Source organism: Rhea pennata, chromosome 7, assembly GCF_028389875.1.
Source record: "Rhea pennata isolate bPtePen1 chromosome 7, bPtePen1.pri, whole genome shotgun sequence".
NCBI lineage: Eukaryota > Metazoa > Chordata > Aves > Rheiformes > Rheidae > Rhea > Rhea pennata.
Window position 1 is genome coordinate 9,030,905 of NC_084669.1, and position 20,622 is coordinate 9,051,526.

Genomic DNA, 20,622 nt, shown 5'->3' on the forward strand with positions numbered 1-20,622 from the left:
AATTTTTGAAAAGGTAGCTCAACTGCTTAGGGCTAGAATGAGGGTACCACTATGCTGACACTTGTCAGTGGTGATGCTAAAAAGTGATGCATAATTTGTTCATGGCTTTATCATCAATATAGCCTTCTCAAACGCACCCTTCTAAGGACTGTTATCTGCTGCCGGCCACAGTTTTGCATACTATACAGCCATTTAAAACTACAACAAACTTACTTTCTACTCAGTTCACAGGAGAAGTAGCTTCAGTAAAACTTACCTGAAGAGAAGTTGTTCATTAATTTGAGAAAAGTTCTGCCTTTATTTCTGGAGGGGACAGAAATCATGGTTGGGGAGAAGAGGAATCCCAGGTGTCTAGTTAGAGCTGGTGTAAGTCTCTCCCATTTGCCCCACAGGAATATAGGTATCGTGGGAAGTTGTAATCATAGACAAAGATACCAGTCTTTAGCAACATGATCTACACACCACATGCAGACTGTTGAAAATGGACAATCACATTCCTTTTCTCCCAGTGCTTTCTGTATGCGTTGGGACTTGCAGCCTAAACCAAAACTTGCAGATGTCACCAGGATGTTTCCATTTCTTTTCTCTAGTAAAGATACAAGGGAACAGATCCTCTTTCCCAGGAGCACAGATATGTTAGCAATAATTACAACAGAGTAAAGGTAAGCTAACTTAAAAGCTGGTAGAAATATCATTCTCCTTTTAAAATTGAAATACTAGAGGGTCTTATATGGAAGAAGAAAGCCATGACAAGCACCGAATAAAGAATGAGAAAAAAGTGTATCAGACACTTACAGCACACTGTACACAAATGTACCCTATTAATAAAAAGATCTCTCAATTCCAGTAATTTTTAAAGAACCAGATCCCTGCAGGTGTAACCACTAGACTAATGGAATTGTATCTAAAAGGCTATTTTTAAAAGAGAAGAAAGATATCCAACAGGATAAGCAAACAGTTTATTATTCTACAAGACTACTGGGATAACATCAACACAGTTCTTGAAAAAAACAGGGGATGCATGCCAGGTCTGGACAATCAGCGAAGCTGTTTCAGTCAACATCTTTGGTCACTCTGTATACATACACTGGAAAATGAAATTTTTAGCTTTATTTGGTTTCTTTAGAAAATAATCTTTTCTGTTCCCAAAGTACCACCCCCCCCCCAAAAAAATCAACTAAAATCTCCCACTGTTCTCTTACTAAACACATCTTTTCTCCTATATCCTAAAACAAAAATGCCTAAAAATTTATTTCATCCACATTCTACATAAACATGCTGCTGCTAGTACTCTAACATTTCATCTTGCTGATATTATCAACATTTTTTACATTCTTTACAATATAAAAAAGCAGAAAATGACTGCTTACTGGAGAATAAAATATGAATTCTACCCTCTCAAAAAACCCTTTGTTAATCTTATATAGACTTCAGTTTTATAGTTTACTTGCTATTTACAAAGTATGGAATTCTCTTGCAATGAGAAACTTTGAGATTTGTTCTATTTCATTTTCAAGGTTGAAAGCAATGTTGGAACTTGATCATTTCATATAAGGCCAGCACACACAAATCTGCTTTTCTAAGGCCCTTGAATCTTCCAGAGAAAGGCATAAAACAGTGTATGCAGACTGAAGTTGGGAATAAAACACAACTTTTTAAACAACAGAGGTAATTAGCTACTGAAATAACTTATCAAGAAAAGTAGCAAGTACATTAGCACAGAGTCATTAAATCAAATTTTCATGTCTATCTGTAAAAGATACAGCCTGGTATAACCACAAAGCCCAGACTTCAGAGCTTTCAGTCACTCAGAGTAAAAAACTCTTCACTCCAGAACCACAAAGTGAAGGTCTAAAAGCAGTACAAAGCCACAGCAGGCCACATGGCTAGCAGCACCCTAAAACTGCAACAGTATGAAGAGAAATAAGTTTAGCATTAATGAGCACCATCAGGGAGATGGACTTCAACCTAGCACATGTAAGAAAGAAACAAAGGAACCACAAGACTGATTCCAGAGAACAAGATAAAGAAGTAGAAGAGCCAGATAACTATGCAAGAAAAAAAGTAACCACTAAGACTGGTTCCCAGGGACATGACAAGGGAGTAAAAGAGCCATTGACAACTGTGCAGAAGCAAGGTAAGTAAAGAACACACATGGAAACTACAGAAAGGACCAACCAGGAGCCAGGAGATCCCACAACTAATATTATGATTGGTTCAAAACTATGGAGTGGATACTAGCCTGGAAGAGGATTTGTTCAAAGAAGGTCCCTCTTTGGATACTGGAGGCACCAGCTCAAGCTGTAATTACTGCACCTGTCCCATTAAAACTTACTTCACTCTGATTTGGCTTTGAACTTCTGTTTCAGCATGAACCTAGGGTTAGACCCTGTTAGGATGGCTCAAGAGCATAGTTTTCAGTAACAGTCAGGCTCCATTCCACTTCAGTCGATTTCAAAAGCAAGGCTTTTCCTCAGGTATCACACACTCAAATTACTCCCATTCCTCACTACAGCAGGAGGAAAGCAGACCCTACTAACTTCTTGAATAGGATCAAATACGGAATTCTTGTTACAACAGTCCCTTCCACACAAAAAGAAATGACTAGGGTGCTTTTTAGCAAACTCAAACCACTCAGTCTTTTAATCGTTATAAAAATCCCAAGGGAAGCAGTGGTGGGAAATAACCTGCAATCAAATTCACTTGAATACATGAACTGTGGAACAGGCTCTCCCCAACCCACCAAACTAAAATAGTTTCAGCAAAGATCCTTCATGGTGGATGCCTTTTTTGTCCACACAGCTTCTAGTCAGGACCAAATCACTCAAAGCCCAGAAGCACACTGACCCTCTACCCAGCCCACAGCAGACAGCTCAAGCAATACACAAATGATAGAAGTGAGTTTCATGTGCCCTACAAACAGTACAACACTAAACCATACGTGAAATTGTCAATAGTCACCAATTAGGATATCTTACCAAAATAAGTTATGTATACTTGTATTGATGACTGCACCCTTCAAGGTCCTTTTTATCAATTATCAACAGGAACTGTTCATACTTCTAAACTATTCACTCATGCTTTTTCAGATTTATCTAAAAATCTCAGCATCTAGGTTAAGTTTAATGCATTCAATATAATATTACTAAGAAAATCTGCACAGCAAAAGCTACAGTAAAAGAAGTATTTCCCAAAACAGATTAAGAAAAATTGCCACTCCACATTCTTACAGCCTTCAAGATAAGATTTTTGTCACCACAGTATTTCAGGGTTTGATTAGCAGCTATAAAGATTTTTCATTTGAGCACATTTAGTAAATCTTAATTTTTATTGACAAATTAGTAACAAAAGCTACATTGCACCCTACACAGACTTCAAAAAGTTTATGAAGACCTGACATTAGTAGCTGACCCATTTACAGTGTGTAACAAGGGAAAAACAGATCAGGAAACAGCAAACACTAGGTATTTTCAGTGCATATTCTAGCCCAGAAAAGAAAAAAAACTCCTTTTTCTTCTATTGCATTTTTTGCCCCTCTCCCAATACAGGACTGTAAATTTACACAAGAGGGAAGACAACCCTAACCAAGTATTTTAAAATGTCTCAATCATTCAGTCTTTCTCCTTGACCCAACTTATCACTTATCTTCACAGCTCACAGCAGTTTCTCCAGGATCCTCTGTCTTAAATTTTTTATGAGATGGTTCTCCTGGGAAAAGAGACATGCAATGCTCTAAGGATTGTGCAATTTCATCAATTGTCCATTTGTCTTCATAAAGTGCATGCTCCTCTAGCGTAAATGGCCCCTGTTTGGTTCGAGTCAGCTCTTGCACACTTGCACAGGTAGAGAGTTCTGTATCAAAGAAGAGAGGATTCAGAAAAAAGTGAATAGCCAATTTATCTATTTGAACTCACTTATAATGTCTTATATGTGGCTTTATATGTAGCTTTCTCTATTATTTTGTTTAGTCTGATCAGGAAGTTCATGAAGATTTTTCACTCATTTACATCATCTTAAATCAATTTAAGGCAAGGAATTCTTCTTTTGATTTCAACAGATCTCCAGTGTAATGAAGTTGAAAATCCAATACAAAGTTGCAAGGAGGTTTTCTAGATTTAAATCAAAAAGAAAAACAGGAAATAATAATATAAAAGGAGAGCATGACATATTCACAAATGACTTAGAAGACTGTGTGCCATTTTTCTACAGACTGAGGCCTTCACACTTAAGTGCTTAAAACTTGCCTTCAAAAAAATGATTTTTGTATTTTTATCCTGTGCCACCTATCAAGATAATACAAATTGAGATGAGGAAAAAAACAAAAATATACATGCAGCCCAATAGGTTAAATAAATACCAGCGGAACAGTTGCATAACAAGGGGTTACAAAAGATAACACCTGGAGCTAAACTGAAAGCACAGAGGCCTAAAATTTAATACTGAAACGTTCTCTTCCATTTTCTCAAATGTAGGAGGCTTTTTACTGCATTTCAAATTTATTTTGAAAAGAAGCCAATTACAACAGACTTTATCTTGGTTTGTCATTAAAGGACTAAACATAAGCCAGTATGCTCAGAAGGCAGCAACAGAAAGAATCTTTGACTTGCCTAAGCATAAATAACAGCATGGAAATTCAGAGGGTTCTCCCACACCATTTGTTTTTTTCTGACCTGTAAATGTATCATTAAAGAAAAGTTTTAATGGACTGTTGTCCATTATTGCAGTTTGATAGCTATAAGGTACAAGACGACTAACCCTGTGGGAAAGCAACACCATTTACAGTTCAGGGAAACGAGGGAGAAAAAGTTAGAAAAAAACATCACAAATTGACAAGTCTTTCCAGTAGACAGTTTTATTATGTACATCATAATGCTCCATGCAATCCGTTTTCGAAGTGTGATGGACACCATTTAAAAAGACAGTATCTTTCTCCCTCTTCTCACCCTTACTCTGAGTTAGCTTTAATACAGAGAGAAGGAACACACACACGCATGCACACACGCACAAAAACTTAAACTTGCTTTGCATTATCTTACTAAGTCTCATTTTATTCCCCCTTAGGGTCCTCTGGCAATTATTTAAGCCTCATCCCTCCATATTGCAAAGGAAAATACCCTGGTACATAAACAGGTGAACAAATTATAGGAGTGCAACTCCACAGCACAGCACATAAGTCTGGTGGCTGGAGATACAGAAAGGGACATGATTTTCCATTAACAGAAACATTCATTCCTTAAGTTGTCAGTTTTTTCATGCTTACCTTTGCCAATGTCACTGACCAGACTCCTGACATAAAAGCCACCACCACATTCAACATCTGGAATGTTAACAGTGACATGGTAAATTGTCAGTGCAGTATGAAGTCTACTTGACACAGAAACCATGTTCCCAAACAAATGTAAAAATGCACTAAGCAAACAACCCAGTGATAAAATATTTATAGGATACAACATCAATTATTCATCTTCTAACATATGTGCAAGTGAGACTGCTAAGCTAGAGATGAGGGAAAGTAAATACAATAGCAACTGAACTCACTAGAAATTAAGTACCTGCTGTCATATGTGAATAAATGTTCCAGTCCTGTTCATTTTGAAGGTTTAAAAAGGTTGTTTCATATTTCTAGCAGCAAAAAAAAAAAAAAAAAAAAAAAAAAAAAAAAATCTATTTCAAGTACTAGCATAAACTGACTACCAATGTTTTTAAGATATTATTGTACAATGTGTGACACATGCTGCTCCAACAAAAACTGTGGACATTTTAAAATTCACTTTAACTTTCCCTGTTCTCTCAACCCTTCCCTTCCCCTCCCCCTCTGTCAATGATCAGCTGCAAATCACCCTACCATAAAACAAGGATTGAAGTAACACAGCACCAAGTTCTCTCACTCATACCTGCTCATCACATACCATTCAGTCCAGAGAACTATAGAAAGGCCAACTGGGTAGCTCCAAGACATAAGATTATGTTGACCTCACAATAGCAGCAAACATTTACAAAAGTCTCTTTGGTTTATTTACTGATGTGCTTCTTAATGTACTACCCAAGTTTCTTCATGTGTGGCAGAAGGGAGAATAAAATCCTGCCTCCCCAAACTAGAAGAGTTACTGATAGTAACTGCTACCGGCCCTTGCTGCACCTGGCAGAGACAATATGTCTGGGAATCCAGGCAAAAGAACTGAAGTAAAATAAGCAGACCTGGGAAAAGGAGAGGTGAGCTGGAGGTTGTGCAATCATTGACAGATGCAAATAGTCCCCTGACCTCTCCAAATTTTCCCTCACAGAAAGATTATATGTAATCAGCTTAACTTAAAAATCAAAATACAGTGCTTTTACTGCAGAGTGGAAGTCTCTGCACATAGGCTCACACCAAAACAAGTAGCTAAGGGCAACAAAACCCATTTCATTATCTTAGTCCCAATTCGAGTGTAATTAAGCTCTAACAAACAAGATGGGAGAATCACTACGAAATCATCTTTGGCCTTTACCCAGCGTGAAAAGTGGTGGCTGGAAGTGTTGGAGAGAGAGGCTGTACACTCTTACTGGCCGAGCAGGCTTTGCTTCAACTGCTTCTCCTCTCTTTATCAGACATGATAGCCTTTGTCCATCCTTCTTCAAAGCAGAATAGCTGATCAGATAGAGCACAGAAATGTGTCATACATTTGCAATAGAACAAGCTTTCCATCCTCCAGATCCTGTTAATGCTGTACTACAATGGCATACCTTTGCCCTTCTAATCCTCTCCAACAGCTCACAAAAAATAAATAAATAAATAAAACGCACCAAGTGCTGCTGAAATCTCCTGAACACAGAATAATCTCATTTACCAGTTATGTAAAATGAAAAACAAGAGCTAGTCCTGTATTTAGTCCTTTCTGCATCAATTTAAGTATCAAGTATTTCATCACTTGATTTGTTGTTTATGAAAGCAAAGGGTCTCTATCAAGGCTAAAGCACTTGTAACTGCCGCTAACAAGCTGTCTCTCACAAGTCTGAAAGTCATACACTGTCTCAGTGTTATGTTAGCACTGGAAGGTGAAAGCTGCTCAGGCAAGTTCCCTCCTCTAATTCTGCCTTGTGCGTTTAACTGACTCAGTTCAGGGTCTTCCCCTGACTGAAACGTAGCTTTGTTCTAAGGTGTTTAGAGGTGCACTATCAAATGAAAAAAAAAAAAAAAAAAAACATAATCTTGTTGATAACATGAAACCTTATCCAAAGCTCCAACTCAGGCTCTGAAAGAAAGATCACCATTAAAAGAAAAAAATAAAAGATCTTACTGAAATTACCAGAGGGATATGAAACAGGTCAGATGAAACAGAATAACTACCAGATAAGTGACCTTACAGCACTCACAGTGGAACTACAGTAACTGACCCATTGCAAATGCAAAGGAAAGCAAGTCAGCTTAAATCACCATAAAAGCCATCTGTCACAGGCTAAGTACTTGCATATCACCACTTACCATGGATCACCTGACTAGAAGAAACTTGTTAAGCTAGGAAAGCTTAATCGCTAATCATTTATATACACAAACTTTTCTGAAAAATAATTTGAAAGCCATGTAAGGCACTTCTACACTAATGTCAGACAGTGTCCCTCCACACCACACCTAAAATTGAAGTCTCAAAGCTTTCCCTTCTAACTAGAGGACAGAGTAGAACTCCATAAGCCCTGCAAAAGCTGTTTAAGACTCCTGCTCTACTTTACAATTTAACAACAAAACAGACTCCAGGTGACCATTTGTACTTGATGTTCAAATCAGCACAACCTGCAGCTGCAAGTGTGTCAAGTTAAACTCCTAAGTCTGCCTAACATCTATCCCTGCTGTCAAAATGTACCTTTTATTTTTGACAGAACTGACTTCTCTTGGCAAGTCCTGACAGCTGAACACTGCTCCTGAGTGTCTAAATACTGTAGAACTTACAGTGGAGGAACCTGCATTATGTCCCCTGTGAACTTTTGCAGCACATTTTCAAGATCTCCTTTTGTTATCTTATCTGCAGAAAGAAAACAATAAGCATGTTAGTATTGATTATTCATATGGCACTAATGACATTAATCACACTCTGCAAACAGATACAAAGAAGAGGTCCTTCTGCTTTGAATTTCAATTCAGTGAAGAATGCCACAAGAAAGAACAGAATGTAGGCAGGAGCATGAGCTATTGCAAAGAAGAATAGAACAAACTGTCCAAGGTGATTAAGACAGTCTGGACACTTTCAAAAGGGCAGAAATCTCCACATATACAATTGTTATGCAATTTCTCTCACTTTGGACTGTAAATTCATTTTTCTGGGAATTACATACAACTACAAAAGTTGTCCTATTCTCATTTTTAAAAGAATAAAATGCTTATCTAACCTTGGAATTTTCTCTTTAAGAGTACCTAACTGCAAGGGAAAGATACACAGGTTATTAGAGAACAAAAGCATGATTGTTTGTGATTATTCTAGTAAAGACTGCATCTGTAACAGCACATCCAATTTCCCTAGCTTCCAAATATCTAACCTGCAGATGCTCACAAAAGTATTGTTACATATTAAGTATGGCTATTTTATTGAAGAAAATCTTTAAAGAAGAACATCTATATTATGCAATCTACTCTTCAGAGCACACACAGACACACGTCCCCCTTTATCAGAAGGCTGTAACACTTAGGAAGATTGTATTGGTCCCTTGAAATGTTAATTCAATAGAGATGACATTCATTCCTCAACTTGTTAGGAAGCACAAGCATATGGAGCTGTAATCACAATGCATTTCTATGGTTACCTAGTTCTTGACTAGTTACAGTTCTCATAAATTGTATTCAGTCAGCATTACTCTACTGAAGTCAACAGCACCCTGCAACATAAAACTTATTGACTCTTTATTATATTTTACTTGAAGCAATCCTTTACTTGAAGCTCTCAAAAAGCATGTGTACCTCTTGCTGCAAGTAAAAAGGAAGAGGTTCTTCCACTGCAACTTTTGAAGACAGCACACTTTGCAATCTCAACAGCAGATGCTGTCTCCAGCCCTGTCTGTTTCTAGAAGTGTCATTAACAGCAAGCTCACAAGGCTCATAAATCTGTCATGGATGCTGAGAAAGAACAGTGCACAGCAGAATATAGAAAAGATGTGCCAAAAATCTTTCATACAGTAAGTCTGGAACTTCTTCTGAATAGCCTCTTGAACAGTTCTCTCAGTCTTGCTGTGCGTATTACTTTAGTTTAGCAAGGTGTCACATGGCAAAACGTTAGTGTGACTCTACTCCATGTTTGTGACCCTGTTAAGCTTCCTGCAAGACTGTAGAATTCAGTATCTAAGTATGCATGCCATTTGGGGTTGTCTTTCAGTTTTCACTCTATCCGTATTATGGCATTAACTGAGACATTTGAGTTCAGTTCTGCTTAGATCTCACTCCCCTGATTTAGAGGTTAACATGAAAAGATGTAAGTAGCTTCTAAGGTTAGTTATATTCACTCAGGCAATCTCTATTTAAGGGGAGGGGTGAAGTGAAGTATGATATATTAAACCATTAACAAAGTTGTGTGACATTATCATAGTAAATATTTATAGATGAGTTTAAGATCTAGAATAAATCACATTGTCTTCTGTGATCTCATGGATCAAACTGGCTACTATTAAATTCTGAAAACATGCCTTTTTTTCCTCCAGCATATGCACTGCCTTTGCATTATAGGCTGCATTTGAGGGATTCTGCTCTTTCCCAGAGCACAGAATTTGGTAGAGTTTTTATTCAGCTCTCAGTCAGACAAGAATGCCTATCCCAAACAGTTTCACTAGGTCTACATTGCATATTTGGCCCAGGCCTCAGCCCAGGCTTCTGGCTCTGCAGGGTGCATGGCTTGCATTGTGAACTAGTTCCTTTTCTTTGCTGCCTTTCAGTTCCCACTGCCATCACATCCATACTTACAGGTGGGAGAGAATTCAAATCTGTCCAAAAGAACCAGCTCCCTTCTAGCCTTAGGCCCAAAGGTCTCAAGCCTGCCTGGCTGAAGGTCTGGGTTTAGTAGGTTAACAGCTTGTTTAGTCAAGAAGTTTAGAACAGCATTTGGACTCAATCCTCCACAAAGCATAAAAGATATAAACACACCCACAAATGCTAGTTAGTGCTAATAGTTCCAAAGCTTTCTCTCCCAATTTGACTCCCCTTCTCCACTCCCTGAGAATAAAAAGTAGGGAGAGGTTTCCGTACAAAAGCTCTGTCACAGATCTTTATTGCCCTTGCTACCAAAAGACAGCCTACTTCTCCTAATCCCTATTGCAAATATCAAATATCATATATATCCTCACCTGCTATATCACAAAGCAGATGTCCTTCTAGGGAAGGCTCGGGAGAAAGCCACCCAGTTTCACAATAATTCCATGGACGAGGACTGTCTAGGTTTGGCCCGCTGGGTAAACATATCCAATCCCAAAATGCTCTTTCATCCTATAACTCATCAGTCAGATAGCCCTAGCTTAGAACAAAAGTATTACACGTGCTCTGTTTACACACTATTCGGAATACATAGAATTCCGCAATGTTTTCTAAAACTCTTCCTAAACGCTTAGAGCAACAGTGGGATTATCTGATATCTGCACAGGCTAGGTTTCTTCCAGTGCACCATTTCTTATGATTCTCTCAGTAACCCAATACACCCAAAACATCTGGTCCAATGCTTCCAAGAACATCCAGAACAAGCCTACTAGCTTCTCACATGAAAATTTTCCAAAGACATTTGTGTGTCTCAACATGGACAACTGTTGACCTATTTTCCTCCTACAAACATAAAAGCTAAATAAAGTTAATGAACTGAAAGGTGTCAGTTGTGCCATGACCTCAAGAAGCCTCCATTAAAAGTGATATTGCCCCATGCTTGTTAACCAACTATACCAGAAGAGAACAGAAGATCACAAGAATTATCCATGACAGTTTTGCAGAACCATAGCAGCTGACCTCAAGAGAGTATGCTGCAGCATAAACTATTTGCAAACAGAGGTGTAGAATATTGAAATGAGTACATCATTTTTTTCAATTATTCAGGTGCTCTATTATAACATGCATTATTTCAGCATAATCAGCAGAGGCCTAGAGAAAATCCTCATGAATTCTCTTCTCCATGCCTGGATTCAGCCTATAAGCAGCTTGAAAAAATTGTTTTCAAAATGCATGTTCCTGTACATAGTTACAGAAGGGCTACAAATTTTAAACAGTGTTCTCCAGAAAGCGTTAGAGGAACGCTAAACCATAGCTGCTTCCAAAGTCATCATCCATTCCAACAGTCCACAAGCAGTATGAAATCACAAGCTAGTTTCATGTGGAAAAGTAAGTTCTTCCTCTGCCAAGACACAAAAGCTATCAAAAATTTGGGAGAAGTTAATGACAAGTAGCCCTCTTCAACACATCCTTTCATTACAAGTAACTTACTGCGTACACAATAATTTGCTTTCCAAACTGCTGTCTAGAGATGCCTTGAGGACTAAAATATAATACTGTCTTGCAGTTCATCTAACAAGTAATTTTTGCAGACACTTTCCTATCAGGATCCAATGAGGTTGTTCAGGAAGAAACTTTAAATACCTGGAAAACTGTATTCATGCCCTTTCCCTGCACTAAGGCTCATATCCAGATTCTGCTGGCACTACAGGATTCTGTGTTCCTTAGCAGATGTTCAGCATCTCCAAGGATCCTTTTAGGTGTCAAAGGAAATCTTAAATTCAACTCAAACATCTGCTGTGTATATTCTTGGTACTTTAGAGTACCAATTAAAACTAGTGATAGGAGGGTCACAAGAGAATCATGCAGAAATTCAAGTTGTTTTGGAGAAGACTGGAAATATTTGCATTGTTAGAAGATGAGGAAGAAAGGAAACACGAAGAAAAAGAGAATGTGTGCTATCTTTTGAAAAAAAAGAATGATTTGTACCAATATGGAAAGCCACAGAGGCCAATCCCATAAGCACTTCTTTTAGCAGTCAGTTTCAGCAAAAAGGAAGCTTTGTCCCCCACCCATTGCACTGCTCTGGCAATGCCAGCACTCCTCTTTGATGAGACTGCATGATGAACTAGATCATGTAATTGATCTCAGTTTAAAAGACTCAGTTCAAAAGCAGTGGTTATTTAATCCAAATTAGTTCCCCAAGCTTGCTTGCCATTGTGCCACAAAAAGCCATACCACTATATAAGAAGAGCTGGCATAGAGGAGGTTACAAGAGCTGCCACTGAAAGAAATGCTTATGAAAACTACTGTTAATTCTCTCTGCAGTAAGCAACATAAAAGTCAAAAAAATAAGACCAGAGGTTCAGAAATAGTTTTTTTAAAAAAAAAAAAATCTGATAATGGCTACTGTATCTACTTGAAATGATATTTCACAGTTTATTCACAAATATTGTAAAATGAACTGTCAGTGCAGCAGAGCAACAGCATTATATTTTCTGGGAGGTATATACAAAACCAGGGAATGACCATCAAGTGTGGGGGCTATTAGAAACACTGATATCATGCAGATGGCCAGTCCTTCAAAAGCTTAGAGAGAGACTTGTAATGTGATCTTGAAATAGAAGCAACTGAACAAGAATATCTGAATAACATCATGCAGTAAATATAATTTAGAATGATCCATCAAGTTAAAGGAGAAGAGAAACTTGTACTTTCACACTTGCATGCCACGTGCAAAGAGAAAGACTGCAAAAGAAAGGAGATGGAGGGGTTGAAATAACCTCAACAGTCCAGACAACCTTGTAGCACTTTTTATAATAAAAAGAGATAATTTATTTCAAGTGCCTATTGCTAGGTATCACAAGCAGTACATGACCTGTAAGAGTTGCTAAGCAACCAGTTACTTGCTACCTTTATTCCCCCCAGCTTGTGAAAGAACCAATGGCAAATAGATTTGTTGTGTCCCTAATTAGTCCTACATTGTTTCTAAGATACTCTTGGGAGTCTTTAAGCCAGCTCTGAATATACTGTGAAATGCCCGTTCTGATAAAGCCACAGCTAGGATTAGTTCTGAAGTGTTAAACCCTTACATTATGCTCTGTGGGCTGGAAAGATTCATTTATTAAAGTTACTAGAACACAGCCTGCAAGCCAAGAGCAAAAGTTGGTAGGTGAATATTTGTAGAGAGTAGTTTGTCAGTCTCATTTTATGTTGAGTAATTTCTAGTTAAAGGGACTTCCTGGAGGGAAGACTTCAGTGTTTTATCCCTCCATTGGTCTTGAAGGGTGTCACTAAAAGAACACTGTACACAGAAAGAGAAAAAATTTACTGGACAGAGCAAGCCATTTGTCAGTCTATCAAATATATGGAGTTATACAGTCCTGCCCAATTCTATTTTCTCTCTCCTAATCTCGTGCCTGTTTTATTTTTCTCAATAGAAGTGAACATTTGCATTAGACCTAATTACATAAAGCTGGACTCAATTAGGTGAGCACCGAAGTTGAAGATGAAATAATCTTAGTTTGATTTGACATTTAAATTTATATCACAGAGTCCAAAACATTTCTTCTTTTCTACAATGAAGACCACTTATTGCCTTCAAATTAAATCAGATATAAAGACCAACTTTCTGTTACCGTAAGGTTTTTCTTCAGTTACTCTTCCTGTAGCATCTAACGTATCAGTAGCTTTGCCCAGTCGTCCAATGGCAGTGTACTTCTGAAAAGGAAAAAGAAGAGATCAGTGACTAAGTCTTCAAATATTTTTTTTAAAAGGCTGCAGATCAGTAATAACTTCAAATGAGATCATGAAGAATACTATATGAATAGCAAAGCCATCAACTTTGGATATGCAAAAGTAAAGATAAGGAACTCTGAAGGAATTAAATCCAGCATTACATGGGCCTGCAACTTCGATTTTAGAAACCCCAGAAAGAGACAACACAGTATTTAAGTTTTACTACAAATGCATCAATACAATAAAGAAAAAAGAGAGTGGCAAAATCAAAGCATCTGTGGGCTGTGATATGCTATTGTTTAAGCAAGGCACATAGAATGCCTTTCATGCAGTTTTTCTGTTTCTTCACAACTGAAGAAGAAGAGAGAAAGATTAAGAAATTCACCTGTGAAAGTAAAACATCCACTTCCAAGGCAAAGCATAACATTCCAGTCATGAAACGTAGTGACATGCAAGAGCCCAAAGCAGAAATCTGAAATCTGGTGAGGACACTGATTAACAAAACCAGTGTGTGCTACCGCATCACACCTCTGCTGGCTACAGGTTCTCAAAATATTTCTGTTCCAGAGTCTCTCTAAAGAGTTCTTTCCTAAAAAATTCTCCAGAATATGTATTTGTAGCTTGCAAGAAGGAATTAACCTGTTCCCAGGCTAGTAGCTCTTTTCCTTACTGCTTTTCACATTATGGCGTTCTTTTCCACATTTTCACCTTAAGTATTACCAGACTGAGGGCATGATCCAGAATCTGCCGGAACTGCCCCATGTCTTCCACTGGGTAGCCAACACAATGAAATTCCCTCTGTAACACGAGTTTGGGAGTGGTTTGGAGATACCTTCAGATATTAAAATCTGCAGTTTGATCTGCTGCCTATCCCACATTTCATTTCAGCCCTATAGCAAGTCCAAGGGTCTTCAATGTAAAACATTTCAGTTCCCTAGGAAAGAAAAAAAATGAAGGTGTTCCAAATGCCTAGTTCCCAGTAAGGATTCAATGAATTTACTCCCAACTAAGACAATATAAATCTGAACTATGACATAAAAGGATGCACCTTCTATAAGTTGGTTGACCAAATTCTAATAGACTACATCCATATAGATGTAAGTAGTATCATCCTTTTTGATCTACTCACCAAGTATGAATAAGCTCAAGTAATAACAGCGTAGGCATATAAATCACATTCTACAAAATGGGACTAAGACAAGTCTTGATTTTGTTCAGTGTGACAACCAACCAACTTGGATGCATTTCTTCAAGCAGCTGCCGTGAAATGAAAGCAGCAGAAATAATCAAACAAAAGGCAAAAGAAGTTGAGTGCAGACTTCAATACATTAAAAAAAAAAAAAAACAAAAACAAAAAAAAAAAAAAAGGATATTCTTTGGTTATCACATTAAGACTCCAGTTTTCCTAAACACTGCAGAGAGGCAGTGTTTAGGAAAACTGTCTCTACATGCAAAACTAAGCTTTGTAAAGTTAATCCTTTAGATTTACATATTTTGGAATGTATGGAAAAATGCAAGAAAGAATGGATGAAGGCTCCACCACAACAAATATCTAAATCATCCTTAATGTATATTAATTGCTTTTAGGATCCTAAAATTGCTTGCTTTAAGATATATTTAACAATCTAATTCATAATATTTAATAGTCTAACTAGAAATAGACAGTATTCAACAACTTTGCTAGAGACCGAAAAAAACACCTGAACAAATTTTACTAATTCTAATACACTCAATGATCTTAAATTTGTTAAAACTTCAAACTTGCCAATTTCAAACTTGAAACCTCTTGAAATCAGAGGTTTCTAAAGAGAAGTGCTGACACTACTTTAGTGTGGGTATATATAGATACATAAAACTAAATTGTATGTAGGTTTTTTTTTTATACATACACACACACATATATGCATATATATATATATATATATATATATATATATATATATATATAAAAAAAAATCTAATTGTGGCCATCTTGCTTGAGGGGATCTGTTAAAATAACATATTATGCTTGACCTCCCAGCAATGGAAGGATACCTCAACACATTTGTTTATATGTAAACTACTGTATGGGCTGCACAATGCAATGTTGAACTGACTTTCCCTTTCATTTCTGCAAAAAGGACATAGCCATGTAACATGTAAAAAGAGCACCCTTAAAAACTAGTCACAAATTTCCTGCTACTTAAAGGAGCCTTTATAAAGTCAAAGAGGACAACAAAAGAGGACTCAAGTCAGAAATACAATAATCCACAGAGTAAAAAGCAAAGAAAGTCAGGAAATAAAGAATTACAGTTGGTTTATGATCAGCCACTGAAGTGCCCTTGCGTATCTACAATTACGTATCATAATTCTTACTAGCCATGTGCAGCTCATGGGATGTGTACAAGATAAGATGACAGCCCAGATTTCAAGATGTTCTTATTCTGTTTGTGGCAAAATTAAAAATCATTTCTCCTTAAGACTCTAGCTTACACTGCCCTCAGAAGCACCCAATGGATTCTCAGTCATCTAATAAGTCTTTGTTGACCTTTCCTCACTTCTGTTGGCACTCACTCACTTCTTCCAGTTTTACAAAAATGCATCTAGTGGCATTCTTCCCATACTCTCAAATTGCAAATCACTGCAGAAATACAGACAGCACCTGCTCTCAACTATGCCGACTTCAATCCACTCAGAACATGGAACAAAAAAAGCAAGGCAGTAGGTACTGCAGGTAGTGGAAAAGCCTAACAAATTCAGACTGACAGAAAACGTTCCAATAGCAGCAGCTCATCAGAGCACTCTCCCAATAGCCCGCTGTGTTTATGCCCCTCTACTCATCTCAAGGGACCAGGACCCAAACCACTTAAAGGATTACAACCAGCACCTCAGTTTTCCTATGGAATTCCACAACATGCAATTGTAACCCATTAAAAGCTAAGGTCAAGCATTCCCAGCCATGTCTTGTATTCACTGCATTGTTGTACACTTCTAGCGGTCTTCCAAATGGTCCCAAAGCATAGTCCCATAATTGTTAGAACAGAACAGTTCTCAGAACTATCTATCCTGCATTAGGGAATGTCTATCTATCCCTGCTGTCTAGAAAGCCATTCTCTTGATGTTACGGCAAGTGGAACAAAAGGTAGCAATGTGATCAGAAGCCTTCAAAGATAATCAACTCTTTCATTCACATAAATGAGGAGACAGCCTTAAGAAGATGTTTTACAGTGACAAATCACTGCACTCTGATCAGAAAGATAATGTGAAAACTCTGTCGTCTGGTCTGAAGGGCATGGTGGATGCAACCTCCACAACAAAGAGATGGGGAAGTGCTCTGGTAATCATACACTTGGTGGCTACCATACCTGAGACCAGAAAGACACAGGCCATAAAAGCCAGTACTAGAGAAAGGCAAATGGGACTACAGGAACCCCCTAAGAAACAAACTACACACACCCTAATAAATCTGAAAGACTCTGGGAAAAGGAATTTTGTTTTAGAGTCTCAACCACAGGGCACAGTCAAATATCATCTCAAACAATAAACCACATGATCATTATAATAATGTTTTAGTAGGAGAATTACCATCATTTGGCTTTTTGGTTTCAAATCCAATTTAAGAGAAATCTTAATACTAACTGAGATGAGAGGGAAAGTAGATAAGTAAGAGAAAGAGAGAGGAACAGACAAACTTGACCAGTATACATATGTAACTGTGGGAGGAACAGGAAGAAACCTCTCTCATGAGAGGGATTCTACACTAAGCATAGCTATCAGCTGCACAACCCACCCAGGCAGCCTCCTAGTAGCTAAAGACCCTGGGCTGTCTGCCAGGTATGTCTGCACCACTTACCAGCACAAATGCCAGACAGACCATGGAAAAGAACTCCTCAGTTTTAATCACTAATATATCAAAGTTTTATTTGGAAAGAAGCCAGAGACCTGAAATCTTAAATTATAAGCTTTTTCAAACATGGAAAACGAACACTTAAGAAGAGCTAGTCAAAGACACAAGTAATTAAAAAATAGTCATTAGTAGTTGTCAGGAAGATTATATGATTGCTCCCATTGCAAGAACTTCCCAGAAAATCAAGCCCTCTGGACGAGGCAGTTCGTAAGAGTTCGTGGAGGATGACCCGTCTTCTAACCAGAGCAACAAATGAACACAGAATCTTGGAAGCAAATAAAGGCTACAGTCCCCTGTGCAAGAGATTGAAAGCAAATAAAGAGAAACTATAGTTGATAGAAAGTCAGCTTATGTAAACTGATGTCCATATATCCCTGACAAATTTAGGAAATACAAAAAAAAAAAAAAAAAAAAAAAAAAAAAAAAAAGTTCTCCAGGGACCTGAAAGAAATCAGAGTCAGCACACAGCAGGCTAGCACAGATTAGAATTGGTGCTCCTGTGCCTAACCATTCAATTTGTATGCTTGATGCAAGCAGTTATATTTCTGTAGACTTGGGACATTGAAATCATGAACTGACCTTAAACTCTCAGTTTTAAAATGGCATCCAGTTTTTGTGCAAAGTTTTCTAAAGCACAGCTAACATGCTCTGGATTTGGTATTTACATAACTTAACCTATTTGCTATTCCAGAACATTAGCAACTACCAATGGGTTCCAGTAGGTTAATCATCTGCCAAAATAAGAGGAAGACAAATAAGCTAGAGGGGAGAGTATTTTCCAAAAGAAAAGGCTCCCACAAATCAGCTTCCAATATGTAAGGCAAAGAGTCACGATCTCTTAGAAGCAAATTACAAAAAGGCAAAATTAAAGACTGCAAATTGAGGGTGGGGAAAGAGTATTTTATGATAGATTAAGCTGAAAATTAACAAACACCAGATGTGTCATTTTAATATACAGATACATTACAACTTCTCTTCTCTATAACTCATTGTTCTTCCAAGAGGAAAAGCTGACTTTGTGCTAGGTCTGCACTAAATTTTATTTACTGCTAGATGTAGTAATTGTACTGTCACTGCTGAAGAACTAGCTGATCTTTACTCCTGGACTAACAAGATTTTCCGCCCTCTTATGTCAGCCTCATATTTAAAAGTTTGAACATATAAAGTGACTAGATTTTTGATGTGAAGGACTAGAACCACCTGTCACAGGGGAGCCCAAAAGATAGCTTAACTGGAATAAGAGAAGCTTTCAAACATTAGCTAAAAATTACAGGTAGTTTGAATTCTGGTGTTGATGGGAGGGGAGGAAAGGAGAGAAGAGAAAAAAAATCCCAACAGTAACACTAGATTCCCGATTGCACTTAGGCCATGTGTCATAGATAAACACTATGCAGGCTCACAACATCCAAGAGTGACTGCAAGCTACTGTGCTGGTAAAAAGCCTCTTTATTCAAATCTTCAGGATGCTTGCCTTCTATGGAGACCTACAGCACTCAAAATCCCTCAGTCTAGGTATTAAATAGAGGTATTTCCTCTACAGCTTCTATGCCTGTTTCCTCATTCTGTGCTCTGGCACCCATGCCACAGATTATACAGCAGACACCTAGAAAAGCCCCTTCAGCTCCTATTTGCAAAACTGAATTTTAAAGAAATTGATATGCCTTTGCCTAGAAATACAAGAAATCCCTCCAGAGAGAATAAGACATTATACACATATACAAATTCATACATACATAAAATTGAAAGAAAGCCTGTAGCTGAACTCAAAGACACTGCTAACACTAAGATGCAGAACATTCTAAAAGGCAGTGATAAGAGCACGTCCAAACTGCTAGAAAAGAGCACTAGAGAAAACAATGCAAAATGAATATGTTAAATCTGTTAACAGGTTTTTGTATCTGTGTGCATGCACCTGTGCCATTTCTTTATTAGAAAAAAACACCTCAGCATTGCACCCTTTTTTCTTTTTGAATAGATGCAGGAGAACTGTATATGTAGCACAGACATATACAATTATAGAAAGGCCAAGAGAATAAAGGGAGAAACTGACCTCATAAATGGAAGAACAGAGAAATCTTAGTAGACCACACTCTTAAAATAGTCTACATGTCCTGAGGAAAGAGCGTATGCAGCACAATAAGTGCGGTCTCCTCAAGATTTTCAATACTTTTTTTTAAAAAGTCTGAATATTAATAGAGCATGAAGACAAGCTATTAATAGATTAGGCCTCTGGGGTTAGCATGAAAGGGACTTGAGTAATACACAGCATATTAAGCCAGCTTATTAATGGTACTGTAGCAGGAAAGTTTATATCTGTTCTATTTAACTGCTACTCTTCTACAACTTTGTGGGGTACTGGGTAGAGCAGGAAAAAAGCTAGATATTCTTATCAGCCTCTTCTGCTTTTATGATTTGTTATAAAAAAAATCAGATTAAAAATATACATCATATGTTTTTAATTGAGTAGTACGTGAACTTGAAGCCAACAGTATGTACAAATATAAGGGGCCACAGAAGACCATTAATCTAGCTACCACTTCAGCCCTTCCCAATTTCTGCATCCTCCACTGTGCAGGTTTAACATTCTCTCAGAGCACCTTGTTTGTGCAGACACTACTTCAAGTTTTGGTAACACCTTCCACATTCTCAAAGCGCATTAAAAACAACGTAATTCATACAGTTTCCCAGCATTCCTTTTACGCATTTTCCTCATGACAAAAAAAAAAAAAAAAAAAAAAGGAGAAAGACCATATTTTCACAAACCAACACTGATTTCTGGTTTTCTGGTATCTTCCAACGTTCAGGGAAGAAGTAATTCACAGTCAGTAATGTAAACTAATGCAGACAGGATAAAAAACAATGCTAACTTTACACAAGCAGTGACAGTCTCTGAACCAGCCACTGCTGCTAAGGAAAGTGGTCTTAGAATACTAATAGGAAGTTCCGGTTCAGCAAAAGCTTTCTCATGCCTCAGCAGTGGTCAAAAAGCAGATAGTATTAGTGGTAGGCACTTGGATACAGCTGTTATGGACTACAAAAATAAGTATGATAAGATTTATACATAGAGATAACA

The 20,622-nt window shown here is 37.6% G+C and overlaps 1 protein-coding gene across 2 annotated transcripts in view; it reads right to left on the reverse strand.

Annotated features, from left to right (window-relative positions):
* Positions 1-942: 942 nt before the first annotated feature.
* TRUB1 (TruB pseudouridine synthase family member 1) overlaps positions 943-20,622 on the reverse strand; it is a 30,598-nt gene continuing 10,918 nt past the window's right edge. Inside the window, exons 4-8 of one of the 2 annotated variants that reach the window (XM_062580442.1) lie at positions 13,564-13,645; positions 7,925-7,997; positions 6,489-6,628; positions 5,261-5,317; positions 943-3,852 (exon numbers count right to left, since the gene is read on the reverse strand). In XM_062580442.1, coding sequence (XP_062436426.1) covers positions 3,638-3,852; positions 5,261-5,317; positions 6,489-6,628; positions 7,925-7,997; positions 13,564-13,645 — 567 coding nt within the window. In that variant the 3' untranslated portion in view covers positions 943-3,637. Of the gene's footprint in view, positions 4,110-5,260; positions 5,318-6,488; positions 6,629-7,924; positions 7,998-13,563; positions 13,646-20,622 lie in introns of both variants that reach the window. The other variant, XM_062580443.1, reaches the window with a different exon arrangement.